The sequence below is a fragment of the Physeter macrocephalus genome, chromosome 20 (genome assembly GCF_002837175.3).
Source record: "Physeter macrocephalus isolate SW-GA chromosome 20, ASM283717v5, whole genome shotgun sequence".
NCBI classification, from domain to species: domain Eukaryota; kingdom Metazoa; phylum Chordata; class Mammalia; order Artiodactyla; family Physeteridae; genus Physeter; species Physeter macrocephalus.
Genome location: NC_041233.1, coordinates 74,793,031 through 74,818,317, shown reverse-complemented (window position 1 = coordinate 74,818,317; position 25,287 = coordinate 74,793,031). Strand labels below are relative to the sequence as shown.

The following is a 25,287-nucleotide window of genomic DNA, read 5'->3' as shown; positions in this document are numbered from 1 at the left end:
GTCATTTTCAGCGGAAGGCTTCCTTTTTATTTGACGTACATAGAGCCATTGATGAATGGGGGATAGGGACGGCAGCTTCCTGCACCACTAATTTATGTGAGAATGTGTTAACAGCATTTTCAATGGCTGATGGATTCCTTGCAGGATGGGAAAGGAATCTGTACTGAGACACTTGAGTTCCCCATTGGCAGGGAATATAAAGATGTAAGTGCCAGCCTCTGAGCAGGCAGACGCTCAGCCACGTCTCTTCCCGTGCCCCCTGGTCTGAGATGTTGAAAAGGTACTGATGTGGTCACAACAACTCAGGTGTGGTGGATGGCGGAGGGTCACCTGGCTGAGGTGTCCATGAATTAAAAGGTTCTGGGACTGATCCGGGTTTGAAGACTTGACCAAAACACATAGCCCTCCCCCAATCATATACATGAACAGATTGTTTTGCTTCAGAGTCAGACTATTACTTTTGCTGTCACATTTCCAAAATAGAATTTCATAGCCATTTGCCTGAAGCATTTCAATGGATCTGTTACTCCTGGCTTTTAGGGAATTTTACATAAAAGTTCTCTGAGATGTATTGTGAAGAAAAATGATTTTCTAATGATGTGGCACCTTGAAAAAATATTTCCGTAAATGTTATGAAGTGTGCAGTGTCAATGACCCATGAGCAACTGCATTTCTAAATTCGGGAAAAGTCGATTTCCCAGGTCACTTTGGTACTGTTGCTCCATCCATCTTCGGGACTCAAAAGCACTTCTGGGTTTAACGACCTTTTCTAAGGAAAAATAATTAAGGTTTTTATCTATATTGTCTTGGACTTAAGGCAGCACTGCTTAGGAGCTGGATGAGTGAGGAAGGAGAGAAAGTATATTAAAGAATAAATTATCCGGTAGCTACAGCCTAGTGGAAAAGGTAAATGGAAAATATGAACTTTAACCAGTTACAGCTTGGCATTTGGTTGAAGAATCTTAAGATTCAGAGAGAGGAATTGATTTGCTCAAGGTCATACAGCTATTTACAGCAGAGTTGAGTCTTTAGAATCTTCCGAATTTATTGATCCAAATATATATTACCAAACAACACTTTTTTTTTTCCCTCCAGTTTTGAACTTTTTCTAAGAGATCCAGATTCAAAGCCAGGCTCAGCTGCTGCCAGTAAGCAGCTGTCTAACCCTGGACAAATAACCTCTCTCATCCTCAGTTTCCTTACCAGAAACTGGGACTATTACTCTGCAGGGTGGCTGTGTCGATTAAAAAGAAGACTCTATTCCGTGTGTCCCACCCATAGCAGGGCCTCCATAAATATTTGTTTCTTTTCACATTGCTCTCGTTTTGAAGGACAGAGCAGTGTAGCGTCCAGCAACCATTCCCAAGTTGCTTCCTCTCCTCTCAAAGTTTCAGTTGCATTACATTTCTCCCCGCAATACCACGCAGACGCATTTTAAAGTCTCTTTCGGGGGTAGAGCAGGCATTCTGTCGTTTGTTTTGACTTGAAATACGACAACGTAACGCAACCGCCCGGCAAACCGTCGGTCAGGCCAACTCCCGAAGAAAGGGGGCGGGGGCGGGGGCGCGGGACCCGGCCTGATTCACCGGGGATGCTGCTGCCTCTCTCCGTCCCGGCGCTGGCCGGGCCCCTCGCCTTCCCGGCCGGGGTCTTGGGGCCGCTCGCAGGCGTCGGGAGCCGCGCGGAGCAGGGGCGGTCGGGGCGCGCGGCGCTGATTGGCAGAGCGGGCGCCGCCGTCCAGGAAACGGCTCGGGTTTCAGCGGGGGCGTGACCCGCCGGGAGGGGGCGGCGGCGGCGGCGGCGGCGGCGCGGGCGGCGGCGGCGGCAGTGGAGAGCGCCGCGGAGAGCCGAGCGGGCGGGCGGGCGAGGGAGCGAGCGAGGGAGCGAGCGCGGCCGCACAAAGCTCGGGCGCCGCGGGGTCTGCGCGCGGTGTAGCTGGCCCCGCGCGGCGACTCCTTTCCATGCTGGCTGGGCCCGGCCGCGAGCCCCGGGCGCCCCGAGGCCGCGGCTTTCCTGCGCGCTCCGAGCGTTCGCAAGTTGCGAGCAAAGTTTGCTGGAGGAAACGCCAAGCCTGAGTCCTTTCTTCCTCTCGCTCCCCAAATCCAAGCGCAGCCTGCGGGCGTCATGCCCGCGCGCCTCCGCAGCCTGGGGTGCGCGTGAAGCCTCGGAGCCTTGGCGCCGGCGAGGACCCAAGGACCACTTTTTGGGGGGAGCTCGTCGTTTGCTCCGTCCCGACCCACGCCGGGCGCGGGGACAGAGCCGATCGCCGGGGATCGTTGCCATTCAAGGTAACCGCCGTGGTGGGCCCCTCGGGGAGGCTCGCGGGACGGGAGAGTGGGCGCCGTGAAAGCCCGGGACGCCGGGTGCACGGTCCCCTGAGCGGAGGGCTGGCACTTGGAGGCTGCTCCCTGGCCCCCCTCTTTGGCTGCGTAGGTGATGGGGGAAATGGGTGCATGCTGACGGCTGCCGTTAGGGAAGTTCTGCCTCTACCACCCCCATCCAGATGCTGACATCTGCCTCTGGCGCTCACACCCGCCCCCCTGTCAAACTCCGGCCGGCGCACTCCCGCCAGCCCGGCGAGATCCTCCGACCCCAGGAGCTGGCGGGCGAGCGGCGGGGCTGCCTCGCTGGTGGCACAGCCGCGCAGGTCCGGAGCTCGGAGGGGCATCTTCGGGGTGCCTCGTTCCGGGGCCCGGGGAGCACCCGTCCCGTCCCATCCAGGCCCCGACGGGGGTGCCCTTCCCCGGGAGGGAGCCGCTGGGGTGGGGCCGGCGACACCTCTGTAGGATGGGAGATGTTCGGGGGTGGCACATTTGGGGAGGGGGCTGCTCCGGTTCCCCGATTGCAGTGCCGGGCGCCCCTGGCCCGCAGCCGCCGTCGGCGCTGGAGGGAGCCCGGCGCGCCTGGGGCTAGGGGGCGAACTGGACCGACTTTTTCTAGTTCGCTGCCTGCTCCGCCGGCAGCAGCTCGGAGATGTCGAAAGCGCAGGCGAGTTCTAACTTGCGCGCTCATTCTTTCGGCGGCCGGACCGCGCCGGGGAATCAGCCGGGGGCCGGGCCAGGAGCTGGCTCCGACCGTCGCGGCCAGAGGGCCAGGCGCAGAGGTCCGGCCCGTGGGCAATGAGTCTCCGCCGCTCCCCTCGCCGTCCGCTCCCTTGCAGACTCTTCTCGCGACCTTCCTTCCTCTCGCTCAATTCAATAAAACTTACCCTTAAGGGCAAACCTGCTTTCACCCATTATGTGTTTGGTGTGAAACGCTATCAACATTTAAAACCCCATTGTCCCCTTGGTCCCAAATCCCTGTAAATCTTCCACTGGCCTGGACTCATTTTCATCTGAAAAGCCTGTTTAGTTTGAATAGAAAAGCAATCGGGACGGGAGCCCCCCCCCCCCCCCGCTCTCCGTGGAATGTCAATTAAAATGCAGATTTCTCTGAGCTCTTTAGCGCCCGGAGAAGGGGGAGAAAATCAGATATTCCAAGCAAACAAATGAAAGAAGTGCTACAATGAAGCCGGGTTGGTGGTGTTCAGTTCTCCCGAAGCGGCGGCAAGTGCTCATTGGCTTGCCAGCGTTAACAGGGAAGAGAAGGTGGTCCCAAGTCAGCCTGTATTTTGTAATTTTTGAGATTTGAGTATGTTGAGGAATCCCCACCCCCACCGCATTTGACCCCTTGAGAGGCCACTGCCCTGTTAGCTGTGGGGAGAAAGGGAGCTAGGGAGGCTCTGAGCCAGGAGGTGGATCTGCCCCCTGGGGGACCTGGGCGCCCCCCCCCCCCCCGCTTGCCTGGCTCTCTTAACTGATGTGAAATATACTGGGAACAAAACACCTAAGTGCTCGTCATGGGCGGGCAGGCAGACAGACCACCTCTTAGGGGTAGAAATTCAGGTAAGGTGGGCGCTGTGTGGGCTGTCTTCTTGGGGGGGGGGGGTTGGGGAATGTTCTGGTAAACCGAGGAGCCCAGCATCGACCTGGCATAGGGACCACTCCCCAGCCAAGCCCTCTCGCTTGTCACTTTGCCTGTCTTTGGGGGCAGGCTTGTGCCGAGGTGAAAATGGACCAGGGGGACGGGTGGCCATGAAGAGCCATCCATCACCGGGAGGGTGACAACTCCTCCCGCGCCCAGGCGGAGAAGAGAGTTCCCTTTCAAGGGGAAAAATAAACACGCTGGGGCTTTCACTGAGGCTCAGACTCCAGGAGGGATTATGGCATTGAAGGCAGGAAGCTGGGATTGCGGCCGCCAGCGGCATGCTGGGCCTGTGTTCCCAACACCGAGCCTGGGGACCTCATTATCCTGCCTAGGAGGTCCCTCCATACTTTTGTCCCGTCTGGTGAGGAGTTGTGCAGACCTGCCGCCCTAGGCCTCCACCTTCCAGAGATTTGGGAAGGGGGTGGCCGCGGGGCCTGGACCCGGAAATGGCTAAAAGTCAGTTTCTGGTGCAAGCTGATGGGATAAATGAGCGGTTTGGGATTTAGCTGAGGTCACTCACTGTCCACCTTCCCCTGCCTAGAGCAAAGGAAGCTCCTCTAGGCTGGGACAGGTGGGCCAGGCGGCTGGGGAAGCAGCCTGGGGCCCACTCTCCTGCTAGGATTTAAGATTGTTCCTGTGAGGCAGAAAATTCCCATGCATTCTGGAAATGCTTAGTAAATCAGTGAGAATGTTTGTGTGTTTTCCTCCCACGTGTATGTAGCAATAGATATGGAATTATCTTTTGAGGCTCTTAACTTGAAGAGGAAGGAAAAGTTGGCCAAAAGATCCTTCAAGCAGTCTGAAAACAGGGTGGGCACACATGCTTTTCTTGCTTGTGCTGTGAATCACACCATTTCACATGTGCTTTCTTTGAAGCAGAGATTTTCTTTATTCCTCCTCTGGAAGTGGTGCAGCATCCTCTTTTCCCTTACCCACTTTAATGCTTAGTTAAGGCTAAAAGTTTTTTCTGATGTAGCTTTGGGGAGGCTCCAGCAGTATTGAAATTGCAGTCATAATTCGATATATCAAGTCATGCAAAAAACGTGGGGTTTAGAAAGTTCTCACCCCTACCCTCAATCCTGTAAAATGTGGTTCGTTCATATATAGTTCACAGAATCTGTGACTGTGTCGATCACATTCTCTAAAGTTTGTGCATTTCGGTTCTATACTTAGTAATTGATACCGGACAAATCTAAAGTTATTTGGAATATCTTAAGCGTGGAAAATTTTCTTTGCCTTTGGATCAAATGAGTGAACAGAATAGCAGGTTGGCACCCCCTTGTAATTTCTGCTCTGAAATTTTAGCTGGTAGGTTAGCATACTGAAAGTTATTGGCCCAATCACATACCTTGATAATAATTTACATATCATCAGAAGCAGCAGCATTAGTAAATGCCTGTGATATTCATCAGAATTTGCATTTGCTCCATTCCTTAACCCACGCTATCTGAAGACATTCGCTAGGCCTGGGTTGTCATTAGTCATAGTGGAACGGGATTCAGCCTTCGAATCTCTTTTTGGATCAGCTGCTTTGAATGTATTGCAGTTCCGTTCATTCTTTGTAAGTGGCTGCTTGGCGAAAGATTGAAATACATTTCTGCATTTGAAAATGAATCTCGACAAGTGTAAACTGGTGGGAATTTTTGGTCGCCTTCCTGGGGTTCTTTTTACTTTGCTGGTCTCCCTTCTTCCCGAGGGCTCCAGTGAGGCTGGAGCAAACCACTTTGCTCCAGCCCCCAGAAGCAGATGCCTCTGAAGCCCAGTTGGCCTGAGAGAAGTTAACGAGAGGCTGGGTATGCCAGCCCGAGCATCATTAACTTGCTTTTGTAGTTGCCCTTGAAACTGAGGTCACGTTGCTTCTGCTTTTTGAGGGCGGTAGAGGTGACAGTGGGTAGAAGAAGAGAGTACGCTTTGCCTAACTGAAGTGGCCGCACGTATCTGTGTCCTGTAGCTACTCTTTTTTTATCTCTGTTTCTTAAAAGTAGGCTTTCTAAACGATCAGCCTAACACCTTTTGTGGACCGGTCTGGTGGAAACCCCTGGGACTCACGTGCGGGTGGAAGGCATTTGCAGATAATGAAAAAGAACTGGGTTGAAATGAATTGGCGTTGGGGAAGATTTCACTGACTTGCCGACTCTCTCTCCTCTAGAGGCTACAGCGGCAGCAGAAGTGGCTGCAGGGCCAGCAGAGGCTGTCACAGCACCTTGGTTCCCAAGCCCACCGCCGGCTGAAGGCATTGCTGCAGGCAGTCCATGCTCATAGAGGAAGTGTGCAGATGGGATTAACGTCCACATGGAGATATGGAAGAGGACGGGGGATTGGCACCGTAACCATGGTCAGCTGGGGGCGCTTCGTCGGCCTGGTTGTGGTCACCATGGCAACCTTGTCCCTGGCCCGGCCCTCCTTCAATTTAGTTGAGGATACCACGGTGGAGCCGGAAGGTAAGTTGTTTAATTTCACTTTCAGGGTACCCAGTTTGTTTTGGGATTTGTCCGGGGAAGTGGCACTTAGGTCAAGGCCTGTTTGAGAATCAGCTGCCCCTTGCGTTGTAAATGAGTCTTCCAAGAGCAAGGGAGAGTGGGCTGTCTGCTCCCCGTAGGCCAGAGATTACGAGAGAAGGTTCCCAAATGTCACACTGCGGGCAGAGTGGTGTGGTTTGGTGATTTCTTGACATGTGCGTTTCTCTGAGCTGGGTGAGGGAGACAGCGGGCAGTTTATCCAGTGCCCAGGAGAGCCGTGGAAGGGGAGCTTGCGGCTGAATGCCGTCTAGGGCTTCGTGCAGGAGCGTGCTTACTGGAGAAAGTCTTGCTCACAATGTAAAGAATTGCTGTTTTCTGACAAAAGGAGTCACTAAGGGAAATTGCCAACATCTGAAATACTGACATTTTATTTTCATTGTCTAAGGAGAAAAAGCAGCCTCTGAAGTTCAGCACAGAGATGCTTGACACATTACATTCTTTTGAGCCATTGTAATTCATAATACTTAAGCAGTACGTCACAAAGCGGCAGATTCTATTTTAAGTCAATTTGAAGTGTACCTGGGCCTTTCCTGAATCTCTGAGAACTTCCAGATCTACCAGCGTGTGCGTTAGCGTTTCAGCTTTGGAAACTGCATGAAGGCAACACATTATGCATTTTGGAAAGTACAGAAAGGCATGAGGCCAGTTGTGAGCACCAAAGAGGGCTGAATTATCCCGCCGGGCAGATTTGGAACCTCCTCCCCAGGTCCTTCTGAGACGTCGGTAGCCAAGCCTTGACTTGGTGCAGCACTGAAATCTGTCATCAGTAGGGAATATTGGTAGCTGAGCTATTTTTCAAGTGGTAATCTGAGAATAAAACGGCAGATCCTAACACTCAACGCCACTTAATGAACCTGTTTGCTGAGAGCCCACCTGGTGCCTGCTGAGCTCGGGGGCCTGAGTGGGCTGGGGTCAGCTCAGCTGTTCTGGAAAGGCACCCAGCACAGAAGAGGACCGCAAGCCCATCCAGGACCACGCGGGAGGGAGGGCTGTGTGCCCATCCGACGGGGGCTCCCGCTAAGACCCTGAGTCAGGAAGCGTAAAGGCATATCTTTTGCTAAGACGGAGGGACTTCTTACCGGAAGCAGTCCAGCAGTCGTGAGATGAGGCTCGTGCCCTTTTTCTTACACAGAGGTACGGAGGCTTTATAATGAACAGGTGCGGTGACATCGCCGAGGCTTCCAGATCTTCGGGAAGGGAATCTGGTAGGAGCTTGTGTCTGTGACTGCCTCCTTGTGACATAAGCATGGCTGTAATGTGCAGTGGTGATGCATTTTTTAAAGGGCTTAACTTGAGGGAAAAGGGCCCTGGTTTCTGAAAGTCATGCCTGTACTTCTTTAATTTTGCTAATAATTAAAATGGCTGTTTCTCTAATTGCCGGTTTTCCCCCGAGTGCGGGGCTCAGCCCACACCGAGGCAGCTGAGCTGGGGTTTCCCGGGAATGGCCCAGGTTAGGAAGAACATGTCATTTTTCATTTAGACTTTCAGGGCAGCATTATTGGGAGTTTATTTCAACATAAAGTGTAAAATGGTCCTGGAGGACTTCTTTTTATCATATTTAATTATTGAAGAGAGTTTAAAATATGTGTGCACATACCGGAAGAAAGAGGTGAGGCAGAGAGGGGGGAAAGCAGTGGACAGGGATGAAGTCCCCACGGCGGTTCTGTGTTAAAAATGTGCATCCAACAATGTGAGTATTGTTGGAAGCAGGTCTTCCCAACTTGCATCTGTGGATGCACTTGCGGGTTGAGGGGCGGTGCCTGAATTCCCTGAAATGGTAGGTCATATTTTGCAGATGTCCTTCTGTGCATATTTCGGGGTTCATAGCTCCTAGGAGGTTTGTGTCCAGAGTTGTGAGAGGTTAAAAAAAAAAAGGATTTAGTGGACCCCGCAAACCCCTGCAAAGAGGTGACTTTGGAAAAGCACACAAACCCCTGCACCTCAGTTTCCTTCCCTTTCTGTCATCTGAGGGTTGGATAAGACAGTCTTCAGGGTCTCTTCATTCGTGCTAAATGAATATTTATATCCTCAGAAGCCTTCTGGTGACCTGCCTCAAAAGCTTGCTGGGAGATTTAGGTGGGCCTGGCCGTAAAGTGCAGGTAGCACAGGGCCTGGCGTCTCATGAGCACCTGGGACGTGTTGTCATCATTGTTCCGGGTGAGCTGGGCACATGGATCCTCCTCGTCCCGTGGGCTGGCTGGGTCAGTTGCCACAGTGTCAGGAAACATCTAGGCTTTTGGAGACAGTTGAGAAGAAAGTTGCTCTCTAATGGAGGAGGCCCTTCGTGTTTCCAGGCAGCTGTGTTTGCTTTCTGTAGGGTCTGTACTTCCCCTTTCAACTGATTTGAGCCCTAAGAGGAGTTCTTCCAATGCCGGAGTTTTGCTTTGGTGTCAGAGGTTGTTAGGAAGGTAATCTAATTATAGATGAGGAAGAGGAGATTTTAGCAACTGGAAGCAGACTAAGTAGGGCAGCTCCGGTTTAGGCTGTGGTACCAGCGAATTGGAGAGAGACAGACAGAGAGTCCCCCATCCATGTGTGTCCATCAGTCCCTGTCTGTCCTCCATGGTGAGTTTAACTGTAGCTTTGGTTAAAATAAGTTCAACCTTGACCTTCTAGCGCACAAGGCTTTATCTTTTTTTTGGTTTGCTAATTGGGAAGCTCAGTTTAGATAATGTGTATCGGGCTGGACCAGAGGAAAATTTGTCCAGAGAGAAAGGTGACTAAGTTCCAGGAAGGAGCCTGAGCCCTAATGCTAGAGGGTCCTTTTCCAATTGTCCCAGCTTTGTACACTATCATGTCATCTGTCATCACCCTGTCCCATCCATCATCATATCATGTATCACATCATCTCCTCTACCATGTATCATCATCTCATATATCCCATCATCTGTCATATATCATTTGTCTCTGGACACATTCTGAAGTGGTAACAGTAGGTTTGGGTCTACTCAACTGACTTAAGAAGAAAATAATCTCTAGAAGATTTTAGTTGTTAAAATTCCAGACTAAAAAATGAATATTTTCAACTGGTCATTCGTTTTCGTAGATGACCAGCTGCGAAGGGTTTAAACTCAGTTGACTCAAAGGGCCCAGTCCTCAATGCCAAGTACTGTTCTGTTGATTAAGATTGTAATTATTTAAAGTATAGTCAAGCTTGATTACCCTGGGGTGGAGGCGACTCTTACTTTCAAGTTCTTCCTGACATTGTCACCTACTCTGGTTAATTAAGTCATCGTTGACATTAACGACATCTTTGTTTACATCAGCCCAGTAGGAGCTAAAATAAAAGGGCTTTTCCAACCCAAAACCCTTAATTACTTTTCCACTCTCCACAAAGTGTCATTCTGAAAAGCAACAACCTGGGAAGAAAGTAGTATGCCTTTTTTTTTCTTTTTTCTTTCTTTTTTTTTTTTTGGTAATCAATTTTTGGGCAAGGTGATGCAGACTGATGTGAGTTGGTCCAAAGTTCAGCAGCGGAGAGATTGAGCAGGGGGTCCACACGGAGACCTCCCTACCTCAGATTTTTCCGGTATGGTTTAAGTCCTTTGTTAGAAGTATTGTAAATGCCATGATATCAGCCATACGCATTTAATTGCAAGTTAAAAGAAAAGAAAAAAAGAATATATCCGCATACCAAGAATGAATGATTTAAAATAATCTTCTGTTTTGTATTATCTGCATCTTTGTTCCTCAATATGAGTGTTAATATTTAAGAGTTGACTGTAACTTGATAGCTTAGGAACAAGGACTTATTCTCGGTAAATTAAACCAAACGTAGGCTTATGCGGTTAAATACACAATGAAGTACACATTCTTTATTAGTATATAAAGTATTTCACAATTCATAGACAAAGCGCTGTGTTTAATATTACTTCTAGAGCAAAAATTTGGCAAGCCCAGAGAATTGGTATTTGTATACTTTCTATACTGGCTCGCTCTCATCCAAATTCCAAGTGTGTGTGTGTGTGTGTGTGTGTGTGTTTGTATTTTGCCTTTTTATTTTAACCAGTTAAAACACTGAGTACCTACTAGGTGACTAGTCCTTGCCAGGCCATAACTGAAGACTTGTTGTTCTCAAGTGTTTCCCACTCAGTTGAGGGTGAGAATTCAAATAACTAGAGCAATCCAATATGAGATGTTTCCAATATCAGACTTAATGAATAATTACATGGTTATGAAATAACTGGGGTAGTGTTTAAACAGGAAGAGTTTTGTTTAATGTTTGTATTCTCAATCACATGTGTCCAGGAGCCCTCCCATTTGCAGTCTCTTGTTTGGGTATTTACTTATCCAGGGTAATTGTTAAAAGGCTACTACCCCCCTCTTTCATCAGAGTCTGGCTTAATTTTACATTTCCATTAAAAATGCTGTCTAATTTTAGTCTTTAAAGGAAAACGTGGGAAATTGATTTTTGGGTGCCAGCATCTTAGGCTCGGTAGGAAATACAGCTGGTGTGCTACTTTCCGCTGTGTTGGTTTGATTCTTAGCAGGGTGCTTGCCTTGGTAAGCAATTCAGAAGTGATTGTTTGGAAGTTTTTCAGGCTGTCCCACGAATGATTCTGATCCAGTGGGTTTTATGAGGCTGTGCAAAAAGGCCCATGGTCTTTATTATTATTTTGTTTTCCTGGAGGGATGACTTTAGCCCTAGGTTTTGCATCCTTTTTATGCTTTTGCTATATATCCAAGTGAGATTTAGAGATGGCTCTGCTTTTCCTGCTTCCCTGGCATTGCAATGCCTGATGCCACACCCTCACCCCACGTCCTTCTCTCTGCCTTGCCATCCTAGCAGTAATTTCTTTTCACTGATGGTGACAGTGCTGAAGGCCACATGTGGCTGAATCGTGAACCTAATGTAAGGGCTGAACGTTTGGCCTTAAGCCAGAGAGGTGGGTTTCTGATCATTATATCCAAGATGAACAAACCCCGAAGAGTTCAGCTTTGACTTCTTAGAGGCTCTTGAACTTGAGTTTTTAAAGCTATGCACAACTCGTGTTCCATTTTGCGGACAGTGTTTATCTTCATGGGAAGCCTTGAGGCTTTCTGGCAGCCCGAGAGTCTGCACTAACTGGCCACTTCCTCCTGCTTACCCAGATAGACCTGGAGTGACCCAGCCAGGTTCAGCTCTGGCTTTCCTGGATCAGGGAATGTGAGGAGGTGGGGAAGGGCGCTGATGCCGAGTTCTCTAAAGAAGTCTGGTTGAACAAGCTGCTGGCCTTTTCACTGTGATGGTCCCCCTTGTCTTGGAGATGTTTCCTTTTGAAATTAACAAAGGTCACACTTTTCCCAAGTCCCCCCCCCCGTGCTCTGATTGTTACTACCCCATTTTGGGGCATGACAGGAAATCCAAAATGGTAGCCGCATCAGTGGTGGATGGTGGTTGCAGGCTTTCACTGGCCTCTGTTTGTATAACTTCAGGCTTTTACCATTTACGTAATCATGCAAAAGGATATTTTTAATTATCGGGTTAGACCACTGTTGTCCATGCAGAGTACAGATCAAGTAAAATAGGCATGCTTTAGAGTTTCGGTAATTTTGGTTTTAGGAAACTTGGGGCTTCCCTGGTGGCGCAGCGGTTGAGAGTCTGCCTGCCGATGCAGGGGACATGGGTTCGGGTTCGTGCCCCGGTCCGGGAAGATCCCACATGCCGCGGAGCGGCTGGGCCCGTGAGCCATGGCCGGGGAGCCTGTGCTCCGCAATGGTAGAGGCCACAACAGTGAGAGGCCCGCGTACCAAAAAAAAATAAAGAAAAAAAAAAAAGGAAACTTGTACCATGATGGAGTTTTAAGACGTTGGGTGTGAGCTGTTGTTATTTATTCCACTTTGGAATACCATAAGTAGTTACGTCCCATTCTGGACTTTTGCCATTTCATGTGAATATTAAAAATTTCAACTTCTTTTTGACTGTACTGAGTCAGGGAGCTAAGGTGTGGCCTACTCTTTGCTTTAACCCCTGTCCAACTAAAGCATGGTAAATTCCGAGTCGTGTCTGAATGGAATGCACATATATAGAATGTCGGGTCGTGGTGAACATGTTTTATGGGAGGCCAAAAAAATAGCTTATAAGGAAAATACTGACAGATTCAGAATTGAGGTCAAGGGACATATCTATTTTATGATTTATATACAGCAGTTTACTTGAAAGAAAGAACCCAGTTCTGAGCTCTGACATTAATACAGTAAACTCTGTATATATTGTCGTGATTATTTTCTAACACTAGAACTTCTTCTGAGTTACTATGTGTGACCTCTTTTTAAAGGCCAGTTTACTGTTAAGTTTTGCCATACATAACCAGCTGTAATGTTTTAAGAATATCAAGACATCGAAAAGGCCAACTTTGTGTGTTGCAGGGGGCAGGGGGGTAGGAGGTGGGGAGGTGCTATAAAATGAATAGAAAGATCTTTGCAGCGGTGAGTTTAGGGTTTAAACTCTTTGAAAACCCTTACACTTCCGATTATGAGTAGACAGTGAGTTTGCCCCAAAGGAGTGTGGCTGCCTTCAAGGCACCTCCTTCCTTTGGGAATTCCATGGCGGTCCAGTGGTTAGGACGCTACGCTTTCACTGCCGAGGGCCCGGGTTCAGTCCCTGGTCGGGGAACTAAGATCCCCAAAGCTGGCTGCACAGGTGGTGGCCGCCCCTAACCCCCGCCCCAAAAAAGGCACCTCCTTCCCATCCCGCTAAGCCTCCTGGATCTTCACCAAAACTTGTTGCCTCTTTAGCTGACCGAGGTAGGCACACAATTAACTATACATCCTAGGGTTCAAACAGAAAATCACTCAGATCTTTAAAAGACCAGGAATCCTCTATGTAATTAGCCTAAATTCTTCATCTGACTTTTTTTTTTTTTCATAGAAATGAATAAAATCATTTAAAATGGTATGTAATGTGCTTTCTGGGGACAGAAACTCACAGAAGGAACTTGGCCTTGGGAGCTAAACAAAGCAGATTTGAATCTTTCTATTATCTACTGGTGCTGTGACCTTGGATAAGTTAGATAACCTCTCTGAGCCTCTCTTTCTTTGTCTAAAAGTGGGTCTGATAACATCTATCTTGAAAGGGGGACCATGACAATCAAATGCAAGTGTATGTAAAGCCCGTAGAGTAGTTGCTGGCAGATAGTAGGTGCTCAGTAAGTGCTAGTTTCTTCCCTGCCCCACCCCACTTCCTTGTAGAGGTAAAAACCTGAGATAAGATGTCAAACCAATATTTCTGGGATGTTTACCCTACGATATACAATGACAAATCTTCTGATGAGAGACATTTACTTTAATTAAAGTAGAAAGGGAGCCTATCCAACCCTTTTTATTATCTTGGGCATTTACAAGTCTGGACCTTAGAAATGGGATCCTCTTGCTGCTTTCAGTCCAAATGGTTCAGGGTTGACTTTTTTTTCCCTGTTGAAAAAAGTCAGTTGCGGCTATGTAAAAACGGCAGGATATGTGCTTCATAAAGAGCAATATATTTTGGCAAGGAGTTCTGTGCTTGGGGCTTCCAAACAAAGGATTGTGAAGAAGGATGGAGAGGGACTTCCCTGGCATCCAGTGGTTAGGACACTGCGCTTCCACTGCAGGGGACACGGGTTCAGTCCCTGGTCGGGGAACTAAGACCCTGGATGCCACGTGGTGCGGCCAAAAAAAAAAAAAAAAAAGAGAGGAGGATGGAGAGAGGTTTATGGGATTGGTTGGCAGGGAAGGGGGGTGTCACATGCTCTGCTTTTGTCCTGGCCCGTGAGGGGAGCTCCATAGCATGCTATGATAGGCTCTGCCAGGTTGGCCTGTAGTGACTTCCCCCGGGCAGCCTGCTGGGCCTGCCTTAGGTGCACAGGTGGCAGGGCTTCCAGTCTTCGTGGAAGGGAGCTCAAGGAGATTGTTATGGTACCCATGGTACTGGGGGTGTGAGTGGGGGTGGGCAGCGTGGATGGGGTCGTATTCTATTAGCCCATTCCTTGACAGGCTGAGGATGCAGGTGGTGGTAACAGTAATTCTTATTACCATCTATTAAGTGCCTGCTGTGTGTTGGACATTGTGCTAGGTACCTTGACGTATTATCTCTAATCTCTTTTCCCCAGTTTTATTGAGATATAATAGACAGCACTGTTTAAGATGTATGGTATAACCATTTGAGTTACATATATTGTGAAATGATTACCACAATAAGTTTAGCTAACATCCATCATCTCATACAGACACCAAAAAAGAAAAAGAAAACAGTATTTTGGGATTAACTCTCTTAATGACATTCACATATACCAACCACAGAGCCGTGTTAACTCTAGTCATCACGCTGTACATCATATCCCTGGTACTTATTTCCCTTCTAACTGGAATTTTGTACCTTCTGAACCACCTTCCTCCAATACCCCCTCCCGCCACCATCGCTAATCTTAGTAATGCAGCTGACCCCAGCCATCCACATTCCCATTTTATGGCTGAGACTCTTGGAGATGAAGTGATTCCTCCAAGGCCCCATAGTTAGTGAGTGTGTGTCCAGGCCTTGGGGTAAATTTATTGGTGCAACAAAGATTTCCCAGTGGACCCCTCTTTCCTGAGCGGGTGACTCTTCTGTGGAGTACTGTGGGGGGGCTCCTCATTCTTAAATCTGTCATTTGACTTTAAACATGTAAGGACAGTGCTGGTTGATGCTGTTTCTTCTCATCTGTCCACATCTATTCCCCTAAAGCTATTGGAAGAAAAGTCGTAGGCAATAAAACCATTCCAACGATTACCGCTTTGTGACTCTTCTGCAGTGGCCTCTGGTGGTAGGTCGCTTTTTGGTAAGAAGTTAACCCTCTGTGCTGCGCTGAGTCCCAGTTAGTGTCATGCGGCAGGAGTCAGAACAGGAAGGGCTGGCCCACAAGGCAGCAGCGCGAGGCCATCCCTTTTTCCTTGTCCCAGGTGCTTCAGGCGGTCTGCCCTGGGACCTACTCAGTGTTCAGTTTTGGCTGTCAGTTTGACATTGTGTCGAGCTTCTCTTCGGCATTTCTGGTTTGAGACTGGGTCAAGGCCTACCTCTGCAGACTCGTATAGCTGGGGCTCCTGCAACCTGTGGTCATGGACAGATACTGAGCCTTCTAATGTCCGAAGCTAGGAAAGCAAAAATAAATAAGTAAATAAAAGGGGGGAAAAAGAAGGGAAAAGAATTCCGAGAACGAAAGCGCTGAAGCAGCAACACCTATATGCCCCCTGTGGCCTTGGCCAGGAAGGGTGTCCCGAGGGAGGAAAGAGGCCGGGGAGCAGAGCCCAGGTCTAAAGCAAACAAAGTTCTGTTTGGCGGTTTAAAAAAAAAAAAAGAAAGTGAACTCTGAGCGGTTCCAGCCCGACGTGGAGGTGAATCAAGCCTGGTTCGGTCAGTTGCACCCTGCGCCGGCCACCTGCTCGGTGACGCAGAAGACGCAGGCATCCAGAAGGGGGGCTCCGTGTGGGTGAGAGGCTGTAGGATGCTTGGCTGGGAGGTGACACTGCACGGTTCCCTCTGAACCTCTCAGCCCTGGTGCAGCCGCAGCTTCCAGAGCCAAGGTCATTACTACGGCACACCTTTCAGATTGCAGCGTAATTGCTGTGGCTCCTTTGAGTTTGTCCCCCAATTATGTTGAGACCCTACTATGGTGTGCCGGGCTCTGTGGGGATACCGTGACAGGCAGAGAAGTCTCAAGTCCTGTTGAGTTGGGGGGGACGGGGGGCGGGGACTGGGACTGGCATTTGTCAAATGCTTGCAGAAAACGAGGGGGCAGCTCCAGTCTGAGGTGAAGGTGATCTGAAGTAAAAGCATGGTGTGTCTCAGAGGGATTCGGGGAACCCCGAGGAGGCCAGTGTGCTAGAGGTGGGGCTGCAGGAGTAGGCCGGGCCAGGCGGGGCTGGAGGCAGCCTGCGTGCCACGTTAAGGATTCTTCTGGGTCTTCCAACCGTGCACCTTCCTGAGGCTGGTCTTGAAGGCAGTGGGTGCCGCCTTGATCTCCTGGCAAGTGCACCACGTTGGCCCTAGTCAGCCCCGGCCAGGTGTGCCGGCTAGGTTGCTCTGTGCCCGCTTTGGGAATGCTCCTGACCTCTCTGCTGTCCGGTGAGAGGTACCTACCCTTAAAGGTATGGCGAGTAAGGAGGTCACGGGCAGCCCTCAGCCGGCACTTGAGTGGGTCGTCTCCTGCTCCTTGACAGTCTGGAGCTGCAGTTCGTCCCCTCTTGGGGGCCTCACCTGGGGACTCAGAGGTTCACACAAGGCTTCCTCCTCTTTCCATGGAGGGGGGTGCACAGTCTCAGCTTAAGAAAGGACCTGGTACGCCCTGTCCACGTCTTGGGAAGCCAAGATGCTGGGGAGCCCTGCAACAGCCTTTCCAAGAGCACGTGCTCCCGAGGGTTTTGAAAGGGGCTCTATTAGGAGGTAGGGGCCCTTCAAAGTTTGTTTCCTTGAAGTTTTTACCTCTCTGCAAATAGGCGGCTTAGGGTTGGGGAGAAAGGTTAACCACGGTGGCGCCTATATCTTAATTTGGAATTTCCTGAATGAATGTGGTTTCAATCCTTAGGCACAGGATTCCCCTAGGGAGACGTTTTCTTTTCTCTGCATATCGCGGGACAAAAGTGATCCCTGTGGCTTGTCCTGCCTTTCTGGGTCCTGCCGGGCCCAGCCTGCTGGGAATGGGCCCTGCCCACCGCAGAGGCTCCCCGCCCCCTCTCACTTCAGGGAGACCTCTCCCAGGGGCCATTCTGATCGAGCTGCTCGCGAAAGACCCCTCGGGCTAGGAATCTGTGCCTTCGCCTGAACAGGATTTCAGCACTGGCCTTTCAGCGCTGGCCGGGCCTGAACTTGCTGAGGCCCGGGCTGCCAGATCAAACCCATTCAAATGAGGAGGCCCATCTGTTTCCCAGTATCCAGCTGCTGTCCCTTCATTTGCAAATGGATGGGATGCTGCTGGAGGTGGGGACCTGTCTGGGGACACAGCTGCAGGCTCCGAACGGGTGTTGGAACTGGGGTCCTGCTGAGAGAAGAAAGGCCGAGCCCTTTAAGTAAACTTGCTGAACAATACCCCCAAAAGGTCCTGAGTTGCAGAACCCAGAGGCAGCCTTGCCCTCAGGGAGTAACTCTTCACCTCCCTCTCCTCGTCCTGCTTCCCGTTTTTTTCCCCTTTCGTTTGCCACTGGGGCCGCTTTAAAAGTATTCATGTATTCAGAACGTACTCACTGAGGGAGGGGCTCGGGAAAATGTCCAATAGGATTTGGACATTGATCTAGGATTTGGACATGGATCTGACCTTTACGGGACTTAGAGGGCAAATGTATCCACTGGAGTTGGCACCATTTATGTCAGTAACGGGGCCGTGTGAGCCACAGGTAACACTAAGGTGGAAAGGCGACCTCCCCTGAAAACTTGCTTCTGAATGTAGTCAGACTGCTGGCTTTGCAGCGTGCTCTCTGGAACGCAGGCCAGCTACCCCACTCACTGGAGCCCAGGTCCTCAAGCTAGTGGCCTCTGGGTCTGGCGTTCAGGGGTTTTCATGGCCTGCTGTCGGGTTGCGGTGAGTCATCCCTGAGCTCCGCTGGGATCCTCTTTTCTAGGGAGTTCTTTGGGGGTTACCGTGCCCCCCATACAGATATCAGTTATCTCAAATTTGTTGGATGGATGAATAGTAAATGGTATTTTAATAAGCCACAGGCTTCTTCCCTTACAAAAGCGATCAAACAGGTGTTGTACATGGCTGTTGATGACGGCGACTCTCACAAGATCCTTGGGTGCTTAGTTCCATTTGGGAACATTCCAGAAATCCCCACTTTGGCAACTTACATATATATGATGTGGCAGGTTTGTTCATTTGAAAGAAAACCCCTTTTTGAAATCAGACAAATTCAAATTGAGGTTCCCATGTGATTGGAAAAATGTAATCTGCTGATCAGTTAATAGATTACTCAGCCATAAAAAGGAACAAAGTTGGGTCATTTGTAGAGACGTGGACGGATCTAGAGACTGTCATACAGGGTGAAGTAAGTCAGAAAGAGAAAAACAAATACCGTATATTAACACATATATGTGGAACCTAGAAAAATGGTACAGATGAACTGGTTTGCAGGGCAGAAATAGAGACACGGATGTAGAGCACAAACGTACGGACGCCAAGGGGGGAAAGCGGCGGGGGGTGGCGGTGGTGGTGGTATGAACTGGGAGATTGGGATTGACATGTAGACACTGAAGTGTATAAAATGGATGCCTAATAAGGACCTGCTGTATAAAAAAATAAAATTCAAAAATTCAAAAAAAAAATGTATCAAGCTACAGCCCACAAGCAGGAGCCTGGCCTGCTCTGGCCAGTGCTGAGGGGTGGGCAGTCAGGGCACCCCTGCCGGCGTGGAGGCTTCTCTTAGGTGTGCCCCCCACTTTACAAAAGCCTTCCCAGGCAGTCTCTGGTTTTGTCCCCGTGGTGACCTTGACCTAGCCTGGAGGTAGCCTATTCTACAGACCAGGACTCTGAGGCTCAGGGAGGAGAAGGGGCTGTCCAAGTTGACGGGGTTCATCGCTGTCGCAGCAGGTCTCAAGCTTGTCCTTAGACACTGGAGCTGAACTTCTCACAAGGCGGCCCTTGGACCAGTAGTATCAGCATTCCCCGGGAACTTGTGGGAAATCCAGAATCTCAGACCCCACCTCAGTCCTCCTGACCTAGAAACTTTGGAAGGGGGCGCCCTGGAAGCTGTGTCTGGGTGATCTTTATGCAAAGTAAAGGCTGAGAAGCAGAGCCCCCCTCCCCCCCACCAGCTCTCAATTGGAGTGGGTGGGTGGAGGCAGACTGTATTCTGCTGGGAATATACTAGATGGATAAACAAAGACCTGATGAATTGGAGATGGGAGCCATGCAGTCTGTCTTAATGGGAATCAGAGGAGTTTTCACAGAGGAGATGATATTTGTGCTGGGCTTTGAAGGCTGAATAGGAGTTTGCCACGCAGAGTATCGGGACAGGGGATGCAGGTAGAGGGAACAGTGCCCATGTGAACAGACAAGCCTCGGGAGTGAGAGAGAGGGTAGAGCGGGATCTGGGGCGAGGAGCAACCAAGGCCTTAGTGTGGGTGATGTTCTTTGGGTTTTACCCTGTCAAAGTGTGGAGTGGTCTGTGCCTTTTTTTTTTTTTTTAAAGTAGTGGTAAGATTTGCTTTTCAGAAGATTGCTCTAGTGACTCAGGCTCATGAAGGACACAGGGGGCGGCCCACGGGTGATGGGTTGGGGGGTGTTGCAGAGCTCTTTCGGAGAGATGGCAGAGACCTGGAGTAGTGGGCCCATGGGACCGAAAGCCGCCCTTGCTTTATTTCCAGAGCTGTTGCAGAGAAAGACTGAATAGGGGAGGAGACGTGGGGATTGACGAGATGAGAGGTGAAAGGGAGCAGAGATGCTTTAGGGTGGGTTTGGAGCTTGAGTTGATGTCACGTGGTGACTCCATTCAGCAAGAGGCCAGAGGAGGAGGACGAGGTTGAAGGTCATCTGCCTGTTTTGGATAGGACCTCTGTAGACATCCAGGTAATGTGTTCCCTCGGGCAGGTGGAAATATGAACCTGCAAGCAGGGACTTGAGCGGCATTGCCATGTAGGGGTGGGAAAAGCTGCAGAGATGGAGGAGATCAGAATGCAGGGAAAAGGACCAGAGGACCGGGGGGTGGAATTCAGAGCGTATCCACAGGTATGCGGGGCGGGGAGGGGATTCCCAGGAGGGCAGGAAGGTCTCCATGCACGTTCCTGTTCTTGAGAACACATGTGCACACGCGTGTGCGCACACACACACACACACGCGCCAGCAGAAAACAGCATGCCGCTGTAGATAAATAGGCGCTAAACTGTGTGTTAGGGGCTCTCCCTTTTCTATCATCCCCAGCCTTCCACGCTGAGACCTGGTCCGGGGCGCTTCCTCCTTTCACGGTTAGCCAACTGCGGCCCCGGAATAAGGCTTTCAGCCCCAAGTTCTTCCCCACGGCTGGTACTTTTGATTGCTTGCTAAGTGCTGGGCATTGGGCTTGGTGCTTTCCGTGCACTGTCAGTTACGGTTGTTCCTGGTTTGCAGGAGAAGAAGGACAAAGTGATTAGAAAGCTCAGGGCCCTGCCCTGGGTCACACAATTTCTAAGTGGCAGAGTTGAGACTCAGGCCTGTTCTAAGTCTGGTCTTTTAACATCCCCAGCCTGTCCTTGCCTTTTCTGAAGAGTCACCAGGGAGGGGACAGAAGTGAGGCTTAACGCTAAGGTACCACAAGGAACGGCTCCAGGAATTGAAGGAGCATCGGATGAGGAAGGTGGCCTCCCACTCTGTACAGTGAAGAGGGCTGCCAGGGGTCAAGGGCTGCCACGAGGACTTGGGGACAAAACTGTTTTGGGGGCAGAGGATTCGTTTTTCAGGACCGGAGACGATGATGTTTGTTCATTTTACAGGCGACGCCCCTTTGCAAGCCCACTCTTGACCTTAAAGAGGGTGCGGATAAAGCTCAGGCAGGTCCCGTTCATTCCTTTACCTCCTCGTGACGCCCCCATCCCCATCCCCCCCTTTTCCCTCCCTGGTTGTGGTGATACAGGGAGTACAGAACCTTCTGCTGAGAAAAAGAGACAGATTTTCCAGTGGTCTCAGTCAGTCGGCAGGGCCAGCTTTTTGATGATGTGGTTTTTCCTAGAACAGCATGCCCTAGGAAGCCTAGATTTCGAGAAGGGCCAGCCTCCTCCGCTGTGTCTAGCAAGCGTGTTTCCAGAAGGCAGGCTCAGGGCCTGGATGACCAGGTGGCTGAGCACGTAGGCTCACTGGATATCCGACCTGGGGCAGGGGAGCTACTTTGACACAACTCTTAGTGCCAGTTTCTGCTTCCTGGGCACTGGATACCCTGATGGCTTGTATCTCTGGGAAATGGTTTCTGAACAGAGGGCTCAATTTTGAAGTTCTTGCTCAAGCAAAGCTGCCAATATCTAGGGATTTTATGCAGGTGGTTCTGTTCGATACCCTCATCCTGGTGGTCCGGTGGGAATTTTGCCCTCCCAAACGTGAGTTCGATGCACGCATTGTGACCAGGAGAAAACCTCTTTTGTGTCCCTCTTGCTCGCTTTTGGAGGACACTATAATTAATAGCCTAAAACCTTGGATCAAAAGAAGATGGGATGCTGACAAAATACGGGGTGAATATTTCTACGTTTTGGGTCCGAATATTGGGCGATAATGGTGACTCACTCTTAAATGGGTACTTTCTTAGGCACTTTACTATTTCCACATTTTTATTTTCTCTTAGGAAACAACATCATTTCTTGTCAAACTTGGAGAGCTGTTCACCATGTTTCTCAAAGACAGACCTAATTTATATGAGGGGTGTGCCTAAATATATAATTTTTAATGGTTACCATATTGGAAGCATTAGCCATTATCCCATCTGATCACAAGGAATGTGAGCCAGGCTAGAGTTTCTGGAACAGTCAAGCTACTGTGGCAGAGACAGCTATTAGGGGTTGTTCTGGCCCCCGTGATACCGCCGAGGAGAGTTTTAAGTCCTGACGTGAGTCTGCAAGACACCCCGACAAAGGGTTGGAAGAGAAAACTGCAGCCTGTTTACTTATCTGTGTTCCAGTGCTTTGAATTCTTTGAGGCCCCCATTTTTATGTTGGCAGTATTTCTTGAGGTAGAGAACTTTCATCTTTATATTGTGCAGAGTATTTGCCTCTCCCTTCCCCCCTTAAGGAACAAGTAGTACCCAGGCCTTATAAGGCCTCTGTTTGAGGTCCGGATTTTGTCTTCTGCAAGCCCGTTCTCGTAAAGGAGAAGCTTCGAGCCTGTCTGAGCTGAAAACAGCCAGCTCTGCTGCTGCCATCTGGGTGTCTGCGGAAGCCCCGTGCTAGGGGACGCGAGGGTGGTCATTTCTGACTTGATTGCAGGGGCACCAGGACCTTTAAATCTTTCTACAGCTAAGTTTTGATGCCACCCAGATGGAAACTGTGCCATAGAAAAGTGTGGGCTTTGCTCTTCCAAAGCCCCTGTACTCTAAGACATCATGGATTACGGAAAAGTAATGCGATTTAGATGTCTGTCTGTCCAGACTCCCTCCGTTCCGGCTGGTAGAAAGTACTTTGGCAGTGCTGTGTATGTGAGGGATTCTGTATTCTGCTCTTATGGACAGGAAATGGGGGATTGGCCAGTTGAAACTTCTTACCAGGACCGGAGTGCGGCCTCTACGGGCCATCGTGAAGACCAGGAGGGCGAGTCTGAAACAGACGCCTGCTCTGTGCCCTGTGACATTGCGGTGACGTGTGCAGCTGCATCCCGTGCATTTCTTCTGTCAAGACAGTGGCAGCCCCACAGCAGTGGTATTTATTCCTCTCGCGCAAGGTGGCAGAATGTCGGGAGGGCACCGGGAAACCAAGGCTGTTTTACTACTCTTGCCCCACATGCTGGTGTTTTAGTTCCCGGGGAGGCCTGCCACCCATACCCCCTAGCAGGACACCCCTTTCCCTTTCTCTTCCTTCCCTCCTCTCTTGCTGAGGAATCTGTTTAGGGATTTCTTTCTCCATTTCTTCCCCTTGCTGGAGGAATGTCTTTAGGGCTTGGATGTCCCTGACTTTCTCAGACGGAGAGACCTCAGGGGGGATGCATTCCAGGGGTGACCCCCCTGCATCCTTGAAGCTGGGGTTCCCATTTCTTAGCTGTGATCATCTTGACTTTTGGAAAGACACTGGGGTCCCTAGGAAACCCCAGAAAAGGCTGAATTTGTGTAGTTAGTTGTCCCCTTGGCATATGCGGCTTTTTTCTTCCTTAACAGTTTAAGTCTGTCATCCATTCTCCACGAAATGATTGGACAGGGCAAGACGCGGGTTTCCCATCTGTTCTCTGTTTGCGTTTGGGCGCCATTTCAAAAACCACACGGGAAAAGTTTATAGGCAAACATTATAAAAAGTGACAGTCTGAAGTGCTGCTATGGCTGGTACGGCAGCATCAAGTGTTACCTGAAATAACTCCCTGTTCCAAATTCTCTCCTGCTTCAATTGTCTCAAGACAGCCTCCCGATGACACCAGGGAAGAATTCAGCTGGTCGTTGACAGCAAAGTCCCAGAAACCACAGCCTTTTCTGACTTTTACAAGACTTCCCCCTCCCTGGGCTCTGCTCACCCCCAGCAAGGATTGGTTTCCCTGTGTTGATTTCCTGTGAAGTAAAGCTGGTGACATCAGCGTGATGTCACACCTCTGCCCTGATCCACTGCGGGACGTGGGGTGTCAGGCAGCCCTCACTTCAACCTTCTCTTCCCAGTTGGAGGCCCCTCGGTTCTACATTCCAGTAGCTCCCAAGGCATCCCGGCTTCAGAGTTTCTTAGGGGTGGGAAGGGGGTGCAGCTCCGGGCAGGAATCACACACCAACCGTATGCAGTGGCGGCTGTTAGTCACACCATTCACTTTCTGATGAGCTGTAGAGATGCCCATCTCTCATTTTTTAATATCAGATTAGTCCATTTATTGGAAAGCAGCTGTGTGATAAGATGCCACTGGTGCTTCTCAAGTGTTTGAAACTTGTGGGGAGAAAGTTCAGATTGATGCAACCAAAGATCTGCACAGCCGAGCTGTCCCCGCCAGTCGTGTGGCCTCAGCAAGTAGAAACACGTGCCTTTTCGTCCTCCCAGAAAGTAAACTCAGCGCCTTGTTTGTTTAACGCTTTTAGGTACGGAGACAAAGAATGTCCAGCACTGGTGTGTGCGCTCCAGCCTTCTTGCTTCTTTGTGGATTGTAATTTATATTATGAAAGATAGGAGGAAACATTTTCTGTCCGTGGAAGCCTCTGAAAGAGCGGTTGGTGCATAGCAAAGTGGCTTCTGGAGCCTTCTCCTCATTGTGTTCTGGTGAGAACAGATGAGGGAAGTGTTGGGCTGTGTGTGTGCTCTCCATGGATTTCTCCACTCCTGTCTGTAAGAAAGAGTAAAAAGTATGCTACAGTACCAGAAAAAATAAATGCCGGAAATATTAATATTGCTATAAAAGGTATCGTTTAAATCTCTCAGGGAATACTTTGCCCCATGTCAACCATCATATTTTATGGAGCAGGCCGTGCAGCTCGGTGGACTCAAGGGGAGGCACTGACCTGTGACACTGGGAGGTGATCACATCACAGTTAGAGGGGTGGCTAGGGTACCGCAGATGCAGCATCACCGGTGTCAGGGGGAACCGGCCCGTTGTCTCCACGGAGCAAAGTGAGGTCAGTACCACTGTGGAGGTGTCCGCAGAGCACTCAGGAGCACGTGGCAGGGAGTCACCTGGAGGCTAGCAGCACAGAAGAGACGCCAAGCCCCAGTGGCTGCGTGGGAGGGGCAGGGACAGAGCTGCCTCCACTGAGCCAGTGGTTTGGGTCTCGGGCTAGGTGTCCGTGTCCTGGGATGTCTTTGATGCAGGAACCTGCGAGCTGGGCCGCGGGAGCTGCTGGGTGGCCTGGGATGGGCGTGTTGTTCTGCCCCTCCCCCCCACCACGTGCCCCACTGGTCTTCCCCGACTTTTTATCCCCAACCTCTTCTCCCTTCTTCCCCCCTTTCTCTTCACTCTCCCATCCTCCCTAAGTTGCACTTGAAGTCCTAGGTTACGCAGGAGTATTGCTGGGATCTGCTGGGGTTCCCCAAAGACGCCACAGAGCCCCAGATGAGCCTGTTGTGAAATAATCAGCTGGGGAGGGGGGAGCGCACACTTGCAGAATTTCCCACCGGTAGGAGTTACTGGTGTCAGACCTTGAAGGTGGACGGCTTAATGTTATGAATGAACATTGTTATCTTATTGATGTATTTTGGGGAATTATTTTACTATCCTTGAAGCTTACCATCTAATTGGAAAACTGGGTGACAGTT

The 25,287-nt window shown here is 50.0% G+C and overlaps 1 protein-coding gene across 3 annotated transcripts in view; it reads left to right on the top strand.

Moving 5' to 3' along the window:
- FGFR2 (fibroblast growth factor receptor 2) overlaps positions 1-25,287 on the top strand; it is a 377,174-nt gene that overhangs the window by 271,209 nt on the left and 80,678 nt on the right. For 2 of the 3 annotated variants that reach the window (XM_055080920.1, XM_028480979.2), the window contains exon 11: positions 6,116-6,407. In XM_055080920.1, the coding sequence (XP_054936895.1) occupies positions 6,116-6,407 (292 nt within the window). Of the gene's footprint in view, positions 1-2,083; positions 2,289-6,115; positions 6,408-25,287 lie in introns of those variants that run through there. The other variant, XM_007110550.4, reaches the window with a different exon arrangement.